General features: G+C 25.2%; 1 protein-coding gene across 4 annotated transcripts in view; it reads right to left on the reverse strand.

The window, feature by feature from the left end:
* Positions 1–26,304, reverse strand: part of LOC109601604 (POU domain, class 6, transcription factor 2) — a 121,766-nt gene that overhangs the window by 90,552 nt on the left and 4,910 nt on the right. For all 4 annotated transcript variants that reach the window (XM_049967834.1, XM_049967832.1, XM_020017853.2 and 1 more), the window contains exon 2: positions 3,246–3,373. In XM_049967834.1, coding sequence (XP_049823791.1) covers positions 3,246–3,350 — 105 coding nt within the window. In that variant the 5' untranslated portion in view covers positions 3,351–3,373. The remainder of the gene's footprint in view (positions 1–3,245; positions 3,374–26,304) is intronic.

Raw genomic sequence — 26,304 nt, forward strand, 5'->3', positions numbered from 1 at the left:
TAAATACATTTTAGTAAAAATTATATTAATTAATATTGTGACCTTCTCAAATTTGAAGAGAATAAGTCTGTTAATAATGTTAAGAATACTGATACAAGTTTAATTAGGAACTCTCGTCTCATTCTTCTGAGATACAAATATTTTGGGAATAATCAGGGATAAAATTTGCTTTAAATATATTATTTTAGTAAAAATTATATTAATTAATATTATGAACTTCTTAGATTTGAAGAGAATAAGTCTATTAATAATGTTAAGAACATTGATACAAATTTAAATGGGAACTCTCATTCTTATGAAATACAAATATTTTGGGAATAATCAGGGATAAAATTTGCTTAAAATATAATATTTTAGTAAAAATTATATCAATTAATATTGAGAACTTCTTAAATTTGAAGAGAATAAGTCAATTAATAATATTAAGAAAATTGATACAACTTTTATTAGGAAATCTTGTCTCATTCTTATGATATACAAATATTTTTAAAAAATTAGGATATAATTTGTTTTAAATACATTTTAGTAAAAATTATATTAATTAATATTGTGACCTTCTCAAATTTGAAGAGAATAAGTCTGTTAATAATGTTAAGAATATTGATACAAGTTTAATTAGGAACTCTCGTCTCATTCTTCTGAGATACAAATATTTTGGGAATAATCAGGGATAAAATTTGCTTTAAATATATTATTTTAGTAAAAATTATATTAATTAATATTGTGAACTTCTTAGATTTGAAGAGAATAAGTCTATTAATAATGTTAAGAACATTGATACAAATTTAATTGGGAACTTTCGTCTCATTCTTATGAAATACAAATATTTTGAGAATAATCAGGGATAAAATTTGCTTAAAATATAATATTTTAGTAAAAATTATATCAATTAATATTGAGAACTTCTTAAATTTGAAGAGAATAAGTCAATTAATAATATTAAGAACATTGATACAACTTTTATTAGGAAATCTTGTCTCATTCTTATGATATACAAATATTTTTAAAAAATTAGGATATAATTTGTTTTAAATACAACATTTTAGTAAAAATAATATTAATTAATATTGTGACCTTCTCAAATTTGAAGAGAATAAGTCTGTTAATAATGTTAAGAATACTGATACAAATATTTTGGGAATATTCAGGAATAAAATTTGCTTAAAATATAATATTTTAGTAAAAATTATATCAATTAATATTGAGAACTTCTTAGATTTGAAGAGAGTAAGTTTATTAATAATATTAAGAATATTGATTCAAGTTTTATTAGGAAATCTTATCTCATTCTTATGATATATAAATATTTTTAAAAAATTAGGATATAATATGTTTTAAATACAACAATTTAGTGGAAATTATGTAAAATAATATTGTGACCTTCTCAGATTTAAAAAGAATATGTCTATTAATAATGTTAAGAACATTGACACAAGTTTAATTAGGAACTTTTTATTAAGAAGTTTTACCTTATATTTATCTATATTATTATCTTTAAATCACTTCTATTAGAAAACTCATTTATATGAATTGTAATTAATGTAGATTGTAAAGAATGTTATAGAAAATAAAGTGGATATTTTAATTAATATTAACAATATTAATAATTGAATTGATATACATTTCTTGGATATTTATAAATGCTTTTTAATTTATATCAAAAAGTTTTTTAATTTCGTATTTGGCTGTGATTAAAAGTGCTCCCGATGCATTTTTATATTTAATTAAAATAATGGCTTAAAACATGACTTGTAATCCTTTTGATTAAATATAAATAATATCATAAACGTCACAAAAAATGTAATATAAAATGAAGAGGGTTTGTTTTATATTATTTAAATAGTATTTAATCATTGAATGAAAATTACACCATGTTCGATATGTGTAATGATTTATAAAGGCCTTATGAAATATAAATCAAAATTATTTACGTTTGCATTCGATTAAAAATATTATTATATGGACGCTACAAATATCGAAAAACGATTACAAAATTGCATTAAATTTTTTTAATCAAAACAGTCTGAAATATATTGGTTTTGGTGGGCGTTTAAAAATATGCGACCGAATTATTGAAAAATATTGTTTTGGGGTAACGACTTGCTGGATAAATCTTCTTTATTAAAAATAATATATTTCATGTGCGAACTAATAATTTATACATTTTTTAACAACAACCAACCAACCAACCAACCAACCAACCAACCAACCAACCAAGCTGTAAGTTATTGTTGTGCCAAATTAACATAATTGTTTTACATGCAATACAAAAGATAAATTACATATTTTGCTTTCTAAATCTATTATTAAATACTACATAATTAATGAGTGTTTACATACTTTAAACAAACTAATTTAATATTCAAATCAGTAATAATAACCCGGTATTGTTTATAACTTTTTAAATGGTCGTTAAAAATCTTTTTTTAAATTACCTGGTGATTACGTACTTTATGATAATAAGATTATTGTTTATTGTGTTGGATATTCAAGAATATTATTGTACAGAAATGACATTTACATCTAAATTATTCATTTCATTTAAAATGATATTAATAAGTTATATAATATAAATCATAGTGCACGTTTTGCAGCATTAAAATTGCAGGAAAAATTAATAATATAAAACCCCCTTATGATTTTCCCCTTGAATAATCAAAATATTTAATGATCTAAAACTGCTTTCAAGACTAAATTAGTAAAATAATTAAATAATTACAAATAAATCTGACTAAATAGGATTTCTAATTTCATCATCTCAAATACATTAATTATTATTTTTTATTGGCGAATTTAAACGTAAACAGATAATTAACATACCTAATGTATTGCAGTGTGTGTGCATTTAACATGTGGATTACTATATTTATTTTCAACATTCATGCATATAATTATATCTCTTATAATAAGCATCAGAAAATACAAAAAAGGCGTATTAACATTAACATTATTAACTGGGAAAATGATACTTGCTTCGGCAAATTAATAAGGCAAAGTTACCAAGATAAAATCAGTTGGAAACTGTTGCGCAAAAGCCCACATGAATTATATTATTTATTAGTATTTTACAGTTAGTGATGCTAATTACGTGTTAAATCGTGAAATGGTCCAAAACATCAATATCCAATTAACATTATAAGTTAAATGTTAACTGCTTCCAATATAAATGATTCACCGCGTTTAACTGTATTTGAATTAATTACTTAATTAGTCTCGATTATCTTGGTTTGTTTGAGATGGCTTACCTCGTCTTTCAGGCTGCAATTCGATGGGGCTGGTGTCTGCAGGACGGGGGCAATGGTGGGGCCCAACATTTCGCTACTGTCTTCTTCGACACTACCTTCTGCCATGTCAACCTCGCATCCTGACTCGTCTGGAACAAGTCAAAATATTATGTAAAAATGTGATCTAAAGCTTTCAATGATGAGGCTTTGTTCAGTGTTGTTAAAAAAAATGGTTCTCTGATACAAATATTTTTAAAATGTACCTCAGTCAATTTACTGTGAAAGTGTAATTTTTATTTAAATATTATAATTAATAATTGAATTGTATACATGAAACAAATTGAGAACTTGGCCATGAGAGAAATTCAGTACTTTTGTCCATGTTTGTTTAAGAACTTCAGTCTCATTTTATTATATAGCAATATTTTTAGAAGGAAAAAGACAATTTACTGTAAAAATATAATTTACGTTTAAATATTACTAGTTAACACTGATAATTTCTTGGATTTGAAAAGAATATGTCCAACTGAAAGTAATTCAGTACTTTTGTCCATACTTCTTTAAGAACTTCAGTCTCATTTTATTATATACCAATATTTTTAGTAGGAAAAAGACAATTTACTGTAAAAATATAATTTATGTTTAAATATTACTAATTAATAATGAAAACTTCTTGGATTTGAAAAGAATATGTCCAACTGAGAGAAATTCAGTACTTTTGTCCATGCTCGTTTAAAATCTTCAGTTTCACTTGATTATATACAAATATTTTTAGAAGGAACAAGACAATTTATTGTAAAAATATAATTTATGTTTAAATATTACTAATTAACACTGATAATTTCTTGGATTTGAAAAGAATATGTCCAACTGAAAGTAATTCAGTACTTTTGTCCATACTTCTTTAAGAACTTCAGTCTCATTTTATTATATACCAATATTTTTAGTAGGAAAAAGACAATTTACTGTAAAAATATAATTTATGTTTAAATATTACTAATTAATAATGAAAACTTCTTGGATTTGAAAAGAATATGTCCAACTGAGAGAAATTCAGTACTTTTGTCCATGCTCGTTTAAAATCTTCAGTTTCACTTGATTATATACAAATATTTTTAGAAGGAACAAGACAATTTATTGTAAAAATATAATTTATGTTTAAATATTACTAATTAACACTGATAATTTCTTGGATTTGAAAAGAATATGTCCAACTGAAAGTAATTCAGTACTTTTGTCCATACTTCTTTAAGAACTTCAGTCTCATTTTATTATATACCAATATTTTTAGTAGGAAAAAGACAATTTACTGTAAAAATATAATTTATGTTTAAATATTACTAATTAATAATGAAAACTTCTTGGATTTGAAAAGAATATGTCCAACTGAGAGAAATTCAGTACTTTTGTCCATGCTCGTTTAAAATCTTCAGTTTCACTTGATTATATACAAATATTTTTAGAAGGAACAAGACAATTTATTGTAAAAATATAATTTATGTTTAAATATTACTAATTAACACTGATAATTTCTTGGATTTGAAAAGAATATGTCCAACTGAAAGTAATTCAGTACTTTTGTTCATACTTCTTTAAGAACTTCAGTCTCATTTTATTATATACCAATATTTTTAGTAGGAAAAAGACAATTTACTGTAAAAATATAATTTATGTTTAAATATTACTAATTAACACTGATAATTTCTTGAATTTGAAAAGAATATGTCCAACTGAAAGTAATTCAGTACTTTTGTCCATACTTCTTTAAGAACTTCAGCCTTATTTTATTATATACAAATATTTCTAGAAGGAACAAGACAATTTACTGTAAAAATATTAATAAATATTATTAATTAATACTGAGAGTTTGAAAAACACATGTCGATGAGACAAATTCAGTACTTCTGAGTAAGTTTACTAAGGTGGAGTATATTTCTATGTGTTATTAACTGGTGCCAAAGAAGGTGTTGGTTATTCGGTTTGGAGCAAAGGTCATCGCTAGTTACTGCATCTTGTAGATCAAAAACTGTTCACCTAGATCTGTTAATTATACTAAGGCATTTTAGTAGGTGGTTGGCACATTCCGAGCAGAGCGGGGATAAATAAAAAATCCCGTCTTAAGTGGCAATAAAAGCGGCGCAGCAGTAATCTGGTTCAGCCGTGGCAGCGCTGTCCTGACCTGGCCGGTTGCCGTCTCTTAATTGCATTAGCATGACCCCACCCACCAATGCATATTAATAAAACACGTTTTCCCAGTGATTTATTGACAAAGCTGTAAAATGCGAAACGTGCCTCCCTTTTTTTTTACTTTCCTATCGCCGATTTTAATGGTGGCACGGCGGAGCGTCCATCAATTGCGTTTACCCCCGTCATTATCGCATTGTTTCATCCGACAATGTTCCAATGTTCGGCGACTGCCCCCTTTTAATGCACGGCCGCACGATAAGATCACTTTCAAGATACGGCTACTGATTCATTATGTTTAATAGTCGGTAAAGTGGACACAGCCAAGATTAAACGGAAGAACCGGTCCTCTTGTCTCTAAACCTAAAACAACTCGTCCTAGGAGTAAAAACAACCCCCGAGAAGACAAATCGGGTGGTGTCATTAAACAATCTACATGCAAATTAACGCCAGACCGGTATCCGAACGACTGACTCCGCAAAATCCCGGGCGCCGCCCCATCGCGTCAACCCCTCGACAAACACGAATTCTTTAATTATTCTTTTCAGCGGCGCTGAAAGGGCGCGTGCAGTCGGATCGCGGTCCCCGACGCTTTTTGGACCATGCGTGACCCAATACAATGCCGTCGAGATTTAGCCGAAGACTTCGGTTCAATGGGAACTTTTTTGTGCAACGAGGGGGCATTAGGCTCGAGTTCTGTGCCATAATTACTGGTGCTTTTGTAATTAATTTCTGTTCAGCTGTCGGCCGAGCCGAAGATCCAATTGAACTCGTTAGAGGACTGGTGCTGGGCTCGCTGTAGTCTTCGACTGATGGTGTCGATATTAATTTCAGGCGGAGTGAAAACAACGGATTATTTAAACGCAACGCTTAGAATATTTTACCATATTAATTTCCTTTTATTCTGCCTCACAATAATGGTGATTATGTCGAAATTTGTTGCTGTCAATGAGTTTTTGTTGTTTTTCTTTAAATTGTCAAAGAATTCTATCGAATTGAAAAATATTAATAGTTTTTTAAAGTTCTAAAGTCATATTTTTGTAATTTGGACAAAAATGAGACACATAATGGACTTCAAAAAATATATTTTTAATGGGAATTTACTGTTTTCCTCTAAATTGTCAAAGAATTCTATCGAATTGAAAAATATTAATAGTTTTTTCAAGTTCTAAAGTCATATTTTTGTAATTTCGACAAAACAGAGACACATAATGGACTTCAAAAAAGATATTTTTGATGGGAATTTACTGTTTTCCTCTAAATTGTCAAAGAATTCCATCGAATTAAAAAATATTAATGGTTTTCTAAAGTTCTAAAGTCATATTTATGTAAATTGGACAAAAAGGAGACACATAATGGACTTAAGAAAAGATATTTTTGATGGGAATTTACTGTTTTTCTCTGAATTGTCAAAGAATTCCATCGAATTCGAAAATATTAATGGTTTTCTAAAGTTCTAAAGTTATATTTATGTAAATTAAATAGAAAGGAGACACATAATGGACTTCAAAAAAGATATTTTTGATGGGAATTTACTGTTTTCCTCCAAATTGTCAAAGAATTCCATCGAATTAAAAAATATTAATGGTTTTCTAAAGATCTAAAGTCATATTTATATAAATTGGACAAAAAGGAGACACACAATGGACTTCAAAAAAGATATTTTTGATGAGAATTTACTGTTTTCCTCTAAATTGTCAAAGAATTCCATCGAATTAAAAAATATTAATGGTTTTCTAAAGTTCTAAAGTCATATTTATGTAAAATAAATAAAAAGGAGACACATAATGGACTTCAAAAAAGATATTTTTTATGGGAATTTACTGTTTTCCTCTAAATTGTCAAAGAATTCCATTGAATTAAAAAATATTAATGGTTTTCTAAAGTTCTAAAGTCATATTTATGTAAATTAAATAAGAAAGAAACACATAATGGACTTCAAAAAAGATATTTTTGATGGGAATTTACTGTTTTCCTCTAAATTGTCAAAGAATTCCATCGAATTAAAAAATATTAATGGTTTTCTAAAGTTCTAAAGTCATATTTATGTAAATTGGACAAAAAGGAGACACATAATGTACTTCAAAAAAGATATTTTTGATGGGAATTTACTGTTTTCCTCCAAATTGTCAAAGAATTCCATCGAATTCGAAAATATTAATGGTTTTCTAAAGTTCTAAAGTCATATTTATATAAATTGGACAAAAAAAAGACACATAATATACTCCAAAATAGTATTTTTAATGGGAATTTGCTGTTTTTATTTGATGTAGTTAAAACAGTCTTCTCTTTTTTCTAATTTAAGAAACTCACAGAAAACAGATCAAATATTGCGTTATTTATTTGACATAAGTTATTTCAGGAACAATTTAAGGCTATATTCATGCATGTAGTACCGCAAATACGATAAATACAGTCATTATAGTACTACCATAGTTATGAAGTCATCTTTCCTCTATAATTTAAAAAGACTCAGAGAAAATTCCCATCAAAACTACATTTAGTTTCGTCCAATAAGTACTTTCATGTGTCTAAGCTCCAAGTTAAAAATGCGTATGTATTAACAATTTGGAATTTTATGGAAATAGCAATTTCTTCAAGACAAATTAAAATATTTCCAGTCGTTAGGCTTTGATTAATTGTGGAAATACCTCAGTGGTCGTTATATAATTATGATAAATGCTAAATATTTATAGTATCAATATCTGAGAAACGTTTTTCAGTTATTGCAACAGATTTATAAACGGACAGTAATCATATGTTCTGATTACCTTACCTCTCCAGTCAGTCCAGTAACGGGTTACTGACCGGAACAAAGTGTACATTTTAATACGTCAGTAAATAACTGAAGAATTGGCACGAGCAATTTTCATAATTTGTTTTTAATTAACAAAACATAAATTCAATACATCCATCTTTGGTGAAATCTAGTTTCAAGAAAAGCATGTTTAATCTTAATGGGTGGGATTATAAATATAAATTATTAATATATATTTTTTTTGCAGGATCCTGAGCCAATAAATTATTTTGGTAATAAGCGGGGATTACGCACGTTAATTATTCAATCGCATTTAAATACAAGAAAAAAAAAGTTCAATTGAATGTTGTGAGTCATAATGAGCCGTTGAATATTCAAGGATAATAAAATATTTAATTATCATCCTTCATTAAGACATAAATTTATCTGCAGTCGCATAATTAAGCATTTTTATATGGCGAATCGTTAAAGTTAATAAATCATGTATAATTAAAAATTATTTTCAGCATTATCTTAAATATCAGCGATTTACAATAATTATCGTCTTTTATATAATCAACTTGGTATTCGCTTTATTGCGGTGCGATGTTAATTTGTGTTTATGATTTAAATTCATTGGAAACACTCAATCACTCCGAAACTCTCGCAAGATCTATATAATTATCATTCAATTATTGTTATTGTTAAATTAATAATCGATTGTGCGGTTTGTAATTACTGTTGTTGCGTAAATGATGTACGGCACACATAAATCATTAGACACACAAAGAACTGAACTACTCGAAATCCTAATGCAAAACGTAACCTTTAATAAACCAAAGAAACCACCGTACGTTTAAATTTAAGTGTGGCTCTTAAGAAATCCCATGATCAGTGATAAAATAATAATTTGTGATCATGTGGTTCAAATTAAAACTGGAACAAAGGCACACGCACCGTTGGTCGACTTTTGTGAAGTCAGCTGGTCCACGAAATGGGGTTGTCGGATTGATTCAATTGAAGGGGTGAACTCGGCTGTTTTGTCGCTAGGTTTTTCCTAGGACCGTTTTATGAATGGCGTATTATGCTAAATAATAAATAAGTTCGACGGAAGTTTTAAAAGCTTTGCCTCTGAAAGCTTTATTAAATTAATCGATGTCTAATATGGAATAATTTAAACAATTTTGATACATTAACAAGTTACAAATGCACAGAAAATTGATATTCTTAATTGACTTTGAGATTCGAGTGACTAATTAGTAATCTTGGCTTGTTCATTAAATAAAATAAAAAGGGTGTATTGAAAGCTGATAAGCGAAGATTAACTAATTTAAAATTAAATTATGTTACTAATTAGTAACAGGTGACTAATGTGTATTTTCAAAGTAAAAACTTTTAATTGAAAAGTTTGAACAAAAGCTTTGTGTTTAAGTAAATATTATAAAAAGCTTTGTGTTTAAGTAAGTAACATAAAAACAAAAAGGCTTTAATACAAGAACTGTTTGCTTTTGGGCATTTATTTTGAGTATTTAATAATTTCAATTTAGTTACTAACTAATTAGTAACAGTTGATAATAAATTAATTAAGTAAATAATTAAAAATATAAAAACTTTAAAAGAAACTTTATGATTTACAAAACTAGACATTTTTATTGAATAAATAATTAATTCTGTTATCTTTTTTGCAACGTAAATAGTTTATAATAAAAAAGCTTAAACAAAAGCTTTATGTTTAAGTAAATAACATAAAAATAAAATGCTCCAACTCGAGAATTTTATGCTTTAAAAAGTTGTTTTTGGATATTGATTTTGAGTATTTAAAAATTTCAATTTAGTTACTAATTGTAATAAATTTGAATTAGATACTAATAATAAGTAACAGTTGATAATAAATTTGTCAAGCAAATACTTAAAATTACAAAAATTTCCAAAGAATCTTTATAATTTGTAAAACTTGACAGTTTTATTTTGTAACAAATTAATAGGTGATGTCAATTTATTAGTAGTATAAATAAATTATAACCAAAAGGCTCAAACAAAAGCTTTATGTTTAAGTAAATAACATAAAAATAAAAAGCTTTAACACGAGAGCTTTAGGCTTTAAAAAATTGTTTTTAGACACTGATTTTGAGCATTTAATTATTTGAATTTTTTACTAATTATAATAAATTTGACTTAGATATTAATAATTAGTAACAGGTGATAATAAATTTGTCAAGTAAATATTTAAAAATACAAAAGCTTCAAAATAAACTTTATAATTTGTAAAATTTGACAGTTTTATTGTGTAACTAATTGATAGATACTGTCTATTTATTTGTAGTATAAATAAATTATAACCAAAAAGCTTAAACAAAGCTTTATGTTTAAGTAAATAACATAAAAATAAAAAGCTCCAACACGAGAACTTAAGGCTTTAAAAAATTGTTTGTGGACATTGATTTTGAGCATTTAATAGTTTCAATTTAGTTACTAATTATAATAAAATTCAATTAGATACTAATAATTAGTAACATTTGATAATAAATTTGTCAAGTAAATATTTAAAAATATAAAAACTTCAAAAGAAACTTTAAAATTGATAGTTACGGTGCAATATAAATAATTTATAATTAAAAAGCTTAAACATAAACTTTGTGTAAATAAATAAATAAAAAATAAAAGAGCCTCAACACGGGAGCTTTGTGCTTTAAAAGTTGTTTTTGAACTGAGTTTAAAAAGTCATTTACTTACTTACTAATAAATTTGATATAGTTGCTACTAATTAGTGTTAATTTGTGAAATAAATACTTTAAAACATAAAAGCCAGATAAAAAATTAAATGCAATTCTATCGGGTTACTCGAACTTGTTTTAGCTCATCACGTAAATAATTTAAAACTAAACTAAAAAGCATAAACAGCATTTTGCGAATTAAAAAATGATTTGAACAATTTTAAAGCTTAAATAGAAATTTATTACGTGTTTTTTTTTTCAGCAAATCCTTTTTTGGCAAATTAAAATAGGCCAGGTTATGTAATTTTTTTTTTTTTAAAGTGTATAATTAAAAACTAATTTGAACACATGATTTACACACCTAAACAAAAAAAAAAAATCGGGGTATTTTCATTGAACATTAATTTTAGGGATTTAATGAAGCCGTTCAGGTAACTGTTTTTTTTTTTAAAACAGAGTTGAACAGTGTTTAGGCGAAATTACATATTGTTGCGATAATACGGATAATTGTTTTAATTGATTGGAACTCTCAATAATTGTTTGTGCATTACGTAATGTTTGACTCTCAATAATCTGTCTACCGCTAAATACCCGAACGCATCGATATTATTTCGAATTCAATTATTTACAATCTGATCGAGACGGATTAATATTTTACGAAATTAATCCGTTAAAGCGGAGCCAATCGAGGCGCAAACCTCAAGGAACGAAACGTTGCGGCCGCAAAGAAAAAAACCGGAGAAGCGGGTCCACATCGAAACCGGCGAAGGACGCCGAAAAGGAGGGCGAGCCGGGGCGGCGGGCAAAAGTGCATCCGCATTCCGGAAGCGTGTGCCGCCGCCGCCGCCGCCGCCGCCGACCTCCCGGACCCCGTTTTTTTGCCAAGTCAGCTGTGAGAGCGGGGCAAAGTTGCCGGCTTTTCAGACGGAGTCGCTCTCCGCGTCGTAGTAAGTCCCTAACCTAGGAGCACGTGACGGAGCGTATGCACGTGCCCCTTCGCTTCCACGCTTCGCACGCCGCGACGACGGATGACGCACCGCCACGGCCGGCGGCACGGCAGGCATGCCGTCGCTTTCGCTTTCGTCCTGAGAGGACGACGGATCGCGGCGGCTATGAAAGGCGTCGCGGCCGTCAAGGTCGCCGACGCCGCCGCCGTCTGTAAGGGGAGACGCGTAACCGACATTTCTCCCCGAATGTACTCGAGTGTGTGTCTCTCTGTGTGTGTGTGTGTGGAGAGCGAAAAATCTTGCTCCACTTATTTTTAGTAGTTTATTAATGATAAATATTCATGCGTTCTTAATTAATTCTATCTTAAGTAATTGGTTATTTATGTACTACATCTATATAAATCAAATTTATAGAGTCATAATTTTGTTTAAGGTGTAGCTTAAAGATAACATTTTAAAAGTCTTAATTTAATATTTTAATATCTGATATTTTTTTTACTTTAAATTGTTAATAATAGTGTTGATTTTCCAAAAAATATATAAAAATATGTAAATTATATATTGATTATAAATTTTATTTTGAATATTTATAATTTAAGTTTATTTTAATTAGTTACTAAATTGAATTATTATTTTTACTATTATTATTAAATTAAATACTTTTATTTTTATATCATTTACTTAAAGATAAAGCTTTTGTTTAAGATTTTTGGTTATAATTTATTTATATAGCAAATTAATACACATCACATATTAATTAGTTACACAATAAAACTGTCAAGTTTTACAAATCTTAAAGTTTCTTTTCAAGTTTTTGTGTTTTTAAATATTTGCTTGACAAATTTATTATCAACTGTTACTAATTATTAGTATCTAAGTCAAATTTATTATAATTAGTAACTAAATTGAAACTATTAAATGCTCAAAATCAATGTCCACAAACAATTTTTTAAAGCCTTAAGTTCTCGTATTAAAGCTTTTTATTTTTATGTTATTTACTTAAACATAAAGCTTTTGTTTGAGCCTTTTGGTTATAATTTATTTATACTACAAATAAATAGACAGTATCTATCAATTAGTTACACAATAAAACTGTCAAGTTTTACAAATTATAAAGTTTATTTTGAAGCTTTTGTATTTTTAAATATTTACTTGACAAATTTATTATCACCTGTTACTAATTATTAATATCTAAGTCAAATTTATTATAATTAGTAAAAAATTCAAATAATTAAATGCTCAAAATCAGTGTCTAAAAACAATTTTTTAAAGCCTAAAGCTCTCGTGTTGGAGCTTTTTATTTTTATGTTATTTACTTAAACATAAAGCTTTTGTTTGAGCCTTTTGGTTATAATTTATTTATACTACTAATAAATTGACAGCACCTATTAATTTGTTACAAAATAAAACTGTCAAGTTTTACAAATTATAAAGATTCTTTGGAAATTTTTGTAATTTTAAGTATTTGCTTGACAAATTTATTATCAACTGTTACTAATTATTAGTATCTAATTCAAATTTATTACAATTAGTAACTAAATTGAAATTTTTAAATACTCAAAATCAATATCCAAAAACAACTTTGTAAAGCATAAAATTCTCGAGTTGGAGCATTTTATTTTTATGTTATTTACTTAAACATAAAGCTTTTGTTTAGGCTTTTTTATTATAAACTATTTACGTTACAAAAAAGATGACAGAATTAATTATTTATTCAATAAAAATGTCAAGTTTTGTAAATCATAAAGTTTCTTTTAAAGTTTTTATATTTTTAATTATTTACTTAATTAATTTATTATCAACTGTTACTAATTAGTTAGTAACTAAATTGAAATTATTAAATACTCAAAATAAATGCCCAAAAGCAAACAGTTCTTGTATTAAAGCCTTTTATTTTTATGTTACTTACTTAAACACAAAGCTTTTGTTCAAGCTTTTCAATTAAAAGTTTTTACTTTGAAAATACACATTAGTCACCTGTTACTAATTAGTAACATAATTTAATTTTAAATTAGTTAATCTTCGCTTATCAGCTTTCAATACACCCTTTTTATTTTATTTAATGAACAAGCCAAGATTACTAATTAGTCACTCGAATCTCAAAGTCAATGAAGAATATCAATTTTCTGTGCATTTGTAACTTGTTAATGTATCAATATTGTTTAAATTATTCCATATTAGACATCGATTAATTTAATAAACTGTCAAGTTTTACAAATTATAGATTTTCTTTAGTTTTTGTATTTTTAAATATTTGCTTGACAAATTTATTATCAACTGTTACTAACTATTAGTATCTAAGTCAAATTTATTATAATTAGTAACTAAATTCAAATAATTAAATGCTCAAAATCAGTGTCCAAAAACATTTTTTTACAGTATAAAGCTCTCGTGTTGGAGCTTTTTATTTTTATGTTATTTACTTAAATATGAAGCTTTTGTTTGAACTTTTTAGTTATAACTTACTTATACTTCAAATAATTAAATTAGTTAGACAGTAAAACTGTCAAGTTTTGCAAATTATAGATTTTCTTTAAAGTTTTTGTATTTTTAAATATTTGCTTGACAAATTTATTATCAACTGTTACTAATTATTAGTATCTAATTGAATTTTGTTATAATTAGTAACTAAATTCAAATAATTAAATGCTCAAAATCAGTGTCAAAAAACATTTTTTTAAAGTATAAAGCTCTCGCGTTGGAGCTTTTTATTTTTATGTTATTTACTTAAATATAAAGCTTTTGTTTGAACTCTTTAGTTATAACTTACTTATACTTCAAATAATTAAATTAGTTAAACGGTAAAACTGTCAAGTTTTACAAATTATAGATTTTCTTTGAAGTTTTTGTATTTTTAAATATTTGCTTGACAAATTTATTATCAACTGTCACTAATTATTAGTATCTAAGTCAATTTTATTATAATTAGTAACTAAATTCAAATAATTAAATGCTCAAAATCAGTGTCCAAAAACATTTTTTTAAAGTATAAAGCTCTCGCGTTGGAGCTTTTTATTTTTATGTTATTTACTTAAATATAAAGCTTTTGTTTGAACTTTTTAGTTATAACTTACTTATACTTCAAATAATTAAATTAGTTAAACAGTAAAACTGTCAAGTTTTATAAATTATAGATTTTCTTTAAAGTTTTTGTATTTTTAAATATTTGCTTGACAAATTTATTATCAACTGTTACTAATTATTAGTATCTAAGTCAAATTTATTATAATTAGTAACTAAATTCAAATAATTAAATGCTCAAAATCAGTGTCCAAAAACATTTTTTTAAAGTATAAAGCTCTCGTGTTGAAGCTTTTTATTTTTATGTTATTCGCTTAAACTTAAAGCTTTTGTATAAGTAGCTATTAATAGAAATTAAATAAATTAATGTAAACTATTAAAAATTGAAAAATTTGACTAAATAATTATAGAAAAATTAGAATCTTAATTAGAGAACTGATAAAATATATAAATTTAAATAAACTAAAACATTTAACAGGAATACTAAAAGATTTAAAAAATAATCTTCTTTAAGTCTTGTGAATAAATTGATAAAAATAATAAAAATATTATTAATAATCGAGAAATTATTAATGTTTATTTAAAAATAGTTTCTGTAAAATATTTTTTATTGAGTAAGAGGCAAAATTTAAAAAAAATATTAATTAAAATAATGAAATAATTGTCGAAATATGTAAAAATAAATTAACCCGATAAAAGATTAACAGAACAAAACTAAAAGAAGCGCCCCACTTAAAATCGTATTAGCCAAAACAACCCGTCGAACGTGGAGCGGCAAATCTTGGGGGTGGCGACCGCATTTTTCCGGCGGTTTGGACCCGATCGTGTTTCGCGCCCGTCCAAAACCCCGGACGCGAAACTTTCGCCGGAACTTCTGAAATAAAAGTCGTGTCGCGCTGAAAGTTAAAGATGCGGCTTTGCGCACGCCCCGCCACCCCTTAGCCCGGCTCCTCAGCCGCTTTCTTTTTTTTTTTTTTGTTAGCGCCGTTCCGCGTAATCCGCCGTTTATGGTCGTGCGGTGAATTACGGCAAAAACGGTCGCGGTTTGGTGACCGTGTTAAACGGACGTTGCGTTGCCGAATTAATAATGATATTTATGGGGTTTGTTTGGCACGTTGGGCGCCACAACACCACTTAACTCACTTTTACGCAGTTTGTCTCGTAATTGTGGATGATTGAACTGGGTCTGGCTAGAAAAAAATGCGTTTAATTACTGTTTTTAAGGATTTACTACCAACTAACAATAACGCCACTAAGAAAACAGGGAGTAATAAAAGGCACAATGTATGTAATTAGCTATTAAGAGAATAATTAATATGTAATTGTTAGATTGAAGATGAGTGGAATGATTACACCAAGGCATAAATTTCATTAACGATAAGAACAATGAAGGCTTTATTAGTCGACTTGAGAAATATGAAAAAGTTCGTAAATTAAGATTATTACAAGACGACTGAAAAAAGGCAATCAAAGGCAAAGGCAAAGGCAGAGGCAAGTTTATGGTTGTGCGACTAATGCGGAGCAATAATGCTTTCACTGCACCATTATTTTAAACAATAAACAATTTTTTTAAGTAGCGTTTCTATATTTAGACTTAATGATTAATTAAAGAAATATTTTAGAATTATATTGTTGATCTATTAAACGGATAAATTGAATTGGTCTTTATTAAAGGCGTCACAGCACATTATTCTAAATATAGCACATTTACATTGTATTATGAAAATCACAGCTATTTCAAGAAATTATTAACAAGTAACATCAAAGGAAAATTCACTTAAAATGTTGTGCATGAGGAAAATTAAATGGGAGCGTCTGTAACTTTATTTATTTTAACATCACATTTAATATTTATCAATTAATTATCCCGAGGAAATGAACGATTGTTGATAATAATGAAAACTGGCCACACAATATTGTTTAGTTTATTTATTTATTAACATATTATCTCATTAAAATGAACGATAAAAAATCCTGAAACTGAATTTTCTTGAATAAGTTGGTTAAATCTCAATATTGTTTAATTCTGAAATATGTATTCTAAAACTATGCATTTTTTATTTTAATTTTTGTGACCATTGTAACTCAATTATTATAATATTGCTATATACAGATTTTTTATTTAATTTTGCCCCCCAGTTTCTATTTTATTTATTTATTTATTATTTTAAACACTAAAATTTTACTATTTTTGTACAAATTTTTACAAATATTTTTTATTCTTAATAATTTTATTTCTTTATTCTATTTCTGGTATATAGTTTTTTCTATTTATCTTATATATAACCTCCCTCTCCCAAAAAATTTTCGTTAATATTATATTTTTAAATTTATTAAATTTTTAGCAATATTTTCATTTTGATATATTTTTTTCTACATATTTAATTTATTGTTTACCCCCACCCCAAAAATAATTTTAAATAATATTTAATATTTTTTAATAATTTTAATATTTAATATTTGTTGTTATTTTTTATCTATGGATTTTTTCCAATATTTTTTAGTTTTGATATATTTTTTTTATGTATTTAATTTATTATTTATCACCACCCCTAATTTTTTTAAATAATTTATGTAATATACTCATTTTTCAATTTACAAAATTTTTACAAATTTTATTTATTTTTTACATTTTTTTTATTCTATGTATTTCATTTAATATAAATTTCTCTCCCCCAAATAATTTTTTAAAATATTTTCTATATTAATCTTATTTTTCTAATTTTTAACAATATATTTTAAATTTTTAATAATATATTTTATTTATAATATTTTTTCTAGACATTAAATTTATTACTTATTCCCACCCAAATTTATTTATTTTTGCCATTTTTTTCTATATATTTTATAAAAAATTACTTTCGCCCAAATAAAAATATATGAATCTTGTTTTTCATTTTATATAATTTTTACAAATATTATTTACTTTTAATAGTTTTTTATTTATAATTTAATTATCACCCCCCCCCTCCAAACATTTTTTAAATATTTTCTATATTAATTTTACTTTTCAAATTATAAAATTTTTAGTGATATATTTTTTTTTACAACTTTTTTCTATTTTTTTTTTTTAATAATTTATGTAAATTTTTCAATTTATAAAATTTTTATCAACATTATTTACTTTTAATATTATTTTTTTCTATTTAATTTATTTATAATTTAACTGCCCCCCTCCAAATATATATATTTTTTAATATTTTGTATATTAATCTTATTTTTCAATTTATAAAATTTTTGCTTATATATTTTATTTATAATATATATTTTTTTCTATATATTAATTTTATTATTTGACATCCCCCTCAATATATATTTAAAATTATTTTGTAAATATGTTCAGTTTTCATTTTAAAAAAATTTTACCAGTATTTTTTTGTTTTTGATAACTTTTGTTTGTATTTATTTTATTTAATAATATTTATTCAAATTTGAATTTATAAAATTTTTATCAATTTTATTTATTTTTAATATATTTTTTTCTATTTATTTATTTAATGTCATATTAGACATTGATTACTTTTGTTGTTCGTTAACATTTTAATTATATAATTAATTAATGCTTTCAAATATAACATCATTAAAATATTATATAACAATTTTAAGGGTGAAGGTATTTTCTTTTAATTCACATTCGTAACGTTAATGTCATTAATTTTCTTTCCGTCGACAACTCATTAATTCAAAATATTTAATAGCCTTAATAACATAATATTCCAAATATCTTAATTACCAGCAGTTAATACAGTTACATAAACCATCAGTGAGGAACATTACATAAAATACAAGGGGATGAAATAAACAGTTGGTAATTATGTGAGCCCAGAAAACGTTCTAGACTTCTCAGAAACAGACGGCTTTCGTAATAGACTTATTTTCGCGCAGTGGGACTCTTATTTAGTTTCACTTTTCCCCAATTATCCGAATTAGTTTAGCTTATTTTCATCGGCTAGACGAACGAAATTATCATCGTATAGAAAGCTTTATGTGCTTTATCAACCTTCATACACCTACCTACGTACCATACAATAGTTATTAATGCGATTAGCCCCTTTTTATGTAACTAACCGATTGCAAATCTAATTAGTTATTTGTTTAAAACAGATAATGGAATTCCACTTTCTTTCCAATAAGGTGCGATATCTTACTTTGGCGAATTGTCCTTCATCTATTCAATTTTTTATTGTGGCGGCCTATATATATAATTTTCCATAGTTTAATATACAATTCCATTAAATTTTATCTCTGGTTATTATTTAACTCCACGTTCAGTAGAACATTATCAGTGTTTTAATAGCGGGTGTGAATTACCATCAATTGTACTTGGAAACACGTCGATTTATAGAACAGGATGTCATAAGTACAACAACAATGTGCAGTAAATACGGCCACTTTTGCATTGTGCACATATTATAATTTATAAATAAGTTACACCCAGCTAATTACCTCATTGAATAACAAACAAATTGACAGCTGCACAACGTACTTTCAATATAGAATTACACATTTCCTTTAAACCGATAACTCGTACAAATAACTAATTAAATTTGCCATTTGTTACATAAAACTGGCTAATCGTATTAATTACTATTGTGTGTGGATCTTCATAAAGCACAAAGCTTTCTAAACAACAATGTTGTGTGGCCAGACTGCAAAAGCATTGTCTTCTTTGGATTGAATAATAAAAATGAATCACTCATAACATAAATGTAACTGTGTATTCTTTTTAAATCATTTAAAAAGTAGAAAAATAAAACACAACAAAAAATAATTAAACATATTAAATAATAAGTTTTCAAAATTATTATTTAATTTAATTAAATACAAACTATTTTTGTACTATTTTTATTAATTTTTATATATTTCATTTATCTTTTATTTTATTGTTCACTTTATAAAATAAATTTAGCTTAATTATAAGATACATTTACAAATGATTAGATATTTCGAAATATAAAAAAATGCCTGAAAAATTTTCTTATGCTCCAAAATTTAATTTAAATAAAATAAATAGTTTTTAAATAAATTAAATAATTGAGTAGTTACTAAAAATATTTATAAATTTACCATAAATTTTAATAAAATTACTAATAAAAGCAACTTTAGAAGCAAAAACTATTAAACAGCTTCTTTTTTATATATTTTATTTATCTTTTATTTTATTTTTTATTTTATAAAATAAATTTAGTTTTATTTAGTTTAATATTTAGAAATTTTTTATGTGGAACAAATGAAATTTAGAAATATAAAAAAATGACACAATAATTTTCTTATTTTCCAAAATTTATTTTAAATAAAATAAATAGTTTTTAAATAAATTAAATAATCGAGTAGTTACTAAAAATATTAATAAATATACCATAAATTTTAATAAAATTATCAATTAAAGCAATTTTAGATGCAAAAACTATTAAACAGCTTCTTTTTTATATATTATATTTATGTTTTATTTTTTGTTTATTTTATAAAATATATTTAGCATAATTATATGATATATTTAGTTTAATATTTAGAAATTTTTTATATGGAACAAATGATAAGATAATTAGAAATATAAAAAAATGCCAGAAAAAGTTTCTTATTTTCCAAAATTTATTTTAAATAAAATAAATAGTTTTTAAATAAATTAAATAATCGAGTAATTACTAAAAATATTAATAAATTTACCATAAATTTTAATAAAATTACCAATAAAAGCATCTTTAGATGCAAAAACTATTAAACAGCTTCTTTTTTATATATCTTATTTATCTATTATTTTATTAAATAAATTTAGTTTTATTTAGTTTAATATTTAGAAATTTTTTTATGTTGAACAAATGATAAGATATTTAGAAATATAAAAAAATGCCAGAAAAATTTTCATATGTTCCAAAATTTATTTCAAATAAAAAAAATAGTTTTTAAATCGAGTAATTACTAAAAATATTAATAAATTTACCATAAATTTCAATAAAATTATTAATAAAAGCGACTTAGAAGCAAAAACTATTAAACAGCTTCTTTTTTATATATTTTATTTATGTTTTATTTTATTGTTTATTTAATAAAATAAATTTAGTATAATTATAAGATATATTTAGTTTAATATTTAGAAATTTTTTATGTGGAACAAATGATACTTAGAAATATAAAAAAATGCCAGAAAAATTTTCTTATGTTCCAAAATTTATTTTAAATAAAATAAATAGTTTTTAAATAAGTTAAATAATCGAGTAGTTATTAAAAATATTAATAAATTTACCTTAAATTTTAATAAAATAATAAAAGCAACTTTAGAAGCAAAAAGTATTAAACAGTCTCTTTTTTATATATTTTATTTGCCCTTTATTTTATTGTTTATTTTATGAAATAAATTTAGCATAATTATAAGACACTTTTAGTTTAATATTTTGAAATTTTTTATGAGGATTATGAGATATTTTAAAGTATTGCCAGAAGAGTTTTCTTACGTTTCTAAATTTATTCTAAATAAAATAAATATTATTGAAATAAATAAAAAATAATTGAGCAGTTTCTACAAATTTTAATAAGTTTATTAGTTACCAGTAAAAGCAACTTAAGAAGGAAAAAATATCTTTTATTTTATTGTTAATATTATAAAATAAATTTAACATAATTATAAAATTCATTTATTTTAATATTTTGATATTTTTTATGTGGGATAAATGACTAGATATTTTTAGAATTGATACAAAATATTAGTACAGTTTATTTTAACTAAAATAAATAGTATTTAAATAGTTTTTTAGTTACCAAGAAACTTAAATATCATTATAAAATAAATATTTATCTTAATATTTTGAAATTTTTTATAAAAGATACATTTATCTTAACATTTTGAAATTTTTTATATTGAATAAATGACAAAATCTTTAGGTAATATTTCCAGTTCCAAGTTCCACAGTTTATTTTAAATAAAATAAATAAATAAAATATAATAAGAGTTTAAAGTTTAATGAGAAATTAAAACAGTATATCTATATTATAACATTTAATTGCAAGACATAATTAAAAAAATAGTAATTATAAATAAGTTGAATAAATTTGCATAAATTTTTTAAATAATTATTGGTTAATTACGTATTAATAGTAAAATTTAAAAAAGTAATACTTAACTATTACAGGTATTAAAAGCAAAATATTCAAAAGGATTATTAAATATTAGTTGCAGTCGTTAATGTATCCCGAGGCAAAGCTGATTAGTATCTGTTTTGAACTTAAAAATGATTATATAATGCTCATTAAATCAACAATCCTATTCAACTAAAATGTTTATGTAATTTTATTCTGAGTAATTGAACAATATGCACCCAAGTAATAAAATATAAAAATAAACATGGATTTTAAACATAACATCATGGTTTCGCATGTTCATACAACCCACACGTTAACGTTAGATTTTCATACTTATTTATAGATCATAATTTATTAATTATGCTTGCAACGTTATTCTGGAAATGAAAATTAATAATCCCGAGTGATTTAGTAATGTTACCTTTAATTTATAATCTCTTACCTACTTTTAGTGATAGAAATTATTAATTATTAAGGTTTATGCGGCGCATTCGTCATAAATCAAACCAGAAGGCTCCAACCCAATAATTAAACTAATATATCTTAACCGTATTGGAAAAATCGCCGATGAAATAATGCATTTAACGCACCACTTTCGAAATATTTTTTTAAATCGCAATTTCAGCAAACTAATTAACATTAGTAAACTGCAGGAATAAATGATTAACAACATGCATGTGTTGCATCAGTTATGCATTTTGAATGTAACTCGTGTTTATTACTTTATGTACATTTTAAACATCACACACAAAGAGCGACTTTGATACAACTTCGAAATAACCAGAACGTTGAAGTTGCGAAACTTTTTGAACTGTGCATTTGAAGCAAGGGCATTATCATAATACGGAACCCGGTGTGAGAATTGCCGGAGTTTACATTTAAATTACGAAACTTGTTAATTTATGCCAAAATCAAAATTTGTTGCAACAATATTTAAAAAATAAATTAAACAGGGACGGCTCCGTTTAGTTTATACAATAATTAATTGGACGGGGGGGCTTTTTTTAATTAATTTTTAACGGATTTTCGGCAATTACCGACTAATGAGTTTATAATAATGATAAAATTTTTCATCGGTCAGATAAGCATCTACACAAAATGTAATTACAAATTGCGCAAATTTATTCGAATATTATTTATTTAAAAGCAATTAAGCATAATTATGGATGAACCATTATTTCAATTTAATTATTGTTACAATTATTAAGATATTATTAGAGTTGTGGCTTTAGAAAAAAAAAGGTAAATTACTTTTTCTTCGTGCTTTATTTTATCACCTCGATTCGGGAAACGATACAATTATGATTAATTTCGTTTTAATTATGTTTCACTCTGGGAATTTTAAATGACTTCGTTTGTTTTGTGTTATTTTTGTAGCTTCGCCTTTTGTAGCTTTCTGTGGATTAAATGCGTATTAAATTTAATGACATAAATCTCTATTCTTTGTCTTTGACTTTTTCTAAATATATTTAATAAAAGAACAATGTTGGAAATGAAGACATTTTGAATAATAAAGTTATAACAACTAAATTATTTTCTAAAATGTCTCCTAAAGTCTTCTTCTGACTTCTAAAGTGTGTTTTACTCTTTTTTTCTTTTATTTTACATCAAATTTGCAGCTGTGCCTTTTGTAGCAACATAAATTAAATGTATATTACTAAAGATATAAATCCTTATTCTCTTTGGCATTGTCAAAATATTATTGACACAATTATACGTTGAAAAACACAGATTTTTTCCAAAAATTGGTGTCTTCTAAAGACTTTTTCTGTCTTCTAAAGTATGTTTTACTCTTTCTTCTTTTATTTTACATCAAGTTTGCAGCTGTGCCTTTTGTAGCAACATAAATTAAATGTATATTACTAAAGATTTAATTCCTTATTCTCTTTGGCATTGTCTAAATATTATTGGCAAGATTATACATTGAGAAACACAGATTTTTTTCCAAAAATTGGGGTCTTCTAAAGAGTTTTTCTGACTTCTAAAGTATGTTTCACTCTTTCTTCTTTCATTTTATATTAAATTTGTAGCTGTGCCTTTTGTAGCAACATAAATTAAATGTATATTACTAAAGATATAATTCCTTATTCTCTTTGGCATTGTCAAAATATTATTGGCACAATTATACATTGAGAAACACAGATTTTTTCCAAAAATTGGCGTCTTCTAAAGACTTTTTCTGATTTCTAAAGTATGTTTTACTCTTTCTTCTTTTATTTTACATCAAATTTGTAGCTGTACCTTTTGTAACAACATAAATTAAATGTATATTACTAAAGATTTAATTCCTTATTCTCTTTGGCATTGTCTAAATATTATTGGCAAGATTATACATTGAGAAACACCGATTTTTTTCCAAAAATTGGGGTCTTCTAAAGACTTTTTCTGTCTTCTAAAGTATGTTTTACTCTTTCTTCTTTTATTTTACATCAAATTTGTAGCTGTACCTTTTGTAACAACATAAATTAAATGTATATTACTAAAGATTTAATTCCTTATTCTCTTTGGCATTGTCTAAATATTATTGGCGATTATACATTGAGAAACACCGATTTTTTTCCAAAAATTGGGGTCTTCTAAAGACTTTTTCTGACTTCTAAAGTATGTTTTACTCTTTCTTCTTTTATTTTACATCAAATTTGTAGCTGTGCCTTTTGTAGCAACATAAATTAAATGTATATTACTAAAGATATAATTCCTTATTCTCTTTGACATTGTCAAAATATTATTGGCACAATTATACGTTGAGAAATACAGATTTTTTCCAAAAATTGGCGTCTTCTAAAGACTTTTTCTGTCTTCTAAAGTATGTTTTACTCTTTCTTCTTTTATTTTATATCAAATTTGTAGCTGTGCCCTTTGTAGCAACATAAATTAAATGTATATTACTAAAAATTTAATTCCTTATTCTCTTTGGCATTGTCAAAATATTATTGGCAAAATTATACGTTGAGAAACACAGATTTTTTTTCAAAAATTGGCGTCTTCTAAAGACTTTTTCTGTCTTCTAAAGTATGTTTTACTCTTTCTTCTTTTATTTTATATCAAATTTGTAGCTGTGCCCTTTGTAGCAATATAAATTAAATGTATATTACTAAACATTTAATTCCTTATTCTCTTTGGCATTGTCAAAATATTATTGTCAAAATTATACCTTGAGAAACACAGATTTTTTTTCAAAAATTGGCGTCTTCTAAAGACTTTTTCTGACTTCTAAAGTATGTTTCACTCTTTCTTCTTTTATTTTACATCAAATTTGTAGCTGTACCTTTTGTAACAACATAAATTAAATGTATATTACTAAAGATTTAATTCCTTATTCTCTTTGGCATTGTCTAAATATTATTGGCGATTATACATTGAGAAACACCGATTTTTTTCCAAAAATTGGGGTCTTCTAAAGACTTTTTCTGACTTCTAAAGTATGTTTTACTCTTTCTTCTTTTATTTTACATCAAATTTGTAGCTGTGCCTTTTGTAGCAACATAAATTAAATGTATATTACTAAAGATTTAATTCCTTATTTTCTTTGGCATTGTCAAAATATTATTGGCAAAATTATACGTTGAGAAACACAGATTTTTTTTCAAAAATTGGCGTCTTCTAAAGACTTTTTCTGTCTTCTAAAGTATGTTTTACTCTTTCTTCTTTTATTTTATATCAAATTTGTAGCTGTGCCCTTTGTAGCAACATAAATTAAATGTATATTACTAAACATTTAATTCCTTATTCTCTTTGGCATTGTCAAAATATTATTGTCAAAATTATACCTTGAGAAACACAGATTTTTTTTCAAAAATTGGCGTCTTCTAAAGACTTTTTCTGACTTCTAAAGTATGTTTCACTCTTTCTTCTTTTATTTTACATCAAATTTGTAGCTGTACCTTTTGTAACAACATAAATTAAATGTATATTACTAAAGATTTAATTCCTTATTCTCTTTGGCATTGTCTAAATATTATTGGCGATTATACATTGAGAAACACCGATTTTTTTCCAAAAATTGGGGTCTTCTAAAGACTTTTTCTGACTTCTAAAGTATGTTTTACTCTTTCTTCTTTTATTTTACATCAAATTTGTAGCTGTGCCTTTTGTAGCAACATAAATTAAATGTATATTACTAAAGATTTAATTCCTTATTTTCTTTGGCATTGTCAAAATATTATTGGCGTAATTATACGTTGAGAAACACAGATTTTTTCCAAAAATTGGTGTCTTCTAAAGACTTTTTCTGACTTCTAAAGTATGTTTTACTTTTTCTTCTTTTATTTTATATCAAATTTGTAGCTGTGCCCTTTGTAGCAACATAAATTAAATGTATATTACTAAAGATATAATTCCTTATTCTCTTTGGCATTGTCAAAATATTTTTGGCAAAATTATACGTTGAAAAATGGAAA

This window comes from Aethina tumida, chromosome 5, assembly GCF_024364675.1.
Source record: "Aethina tumida isolate Nest 87 chromosome 5, icAetTumi1.1, whole genome shotgun sequence".
NCBI lineage: Eukaryota > Metazoa > Arthropoda > Insecta > Coleoptera > Nitidulidae > Aethina > Aethina tumida.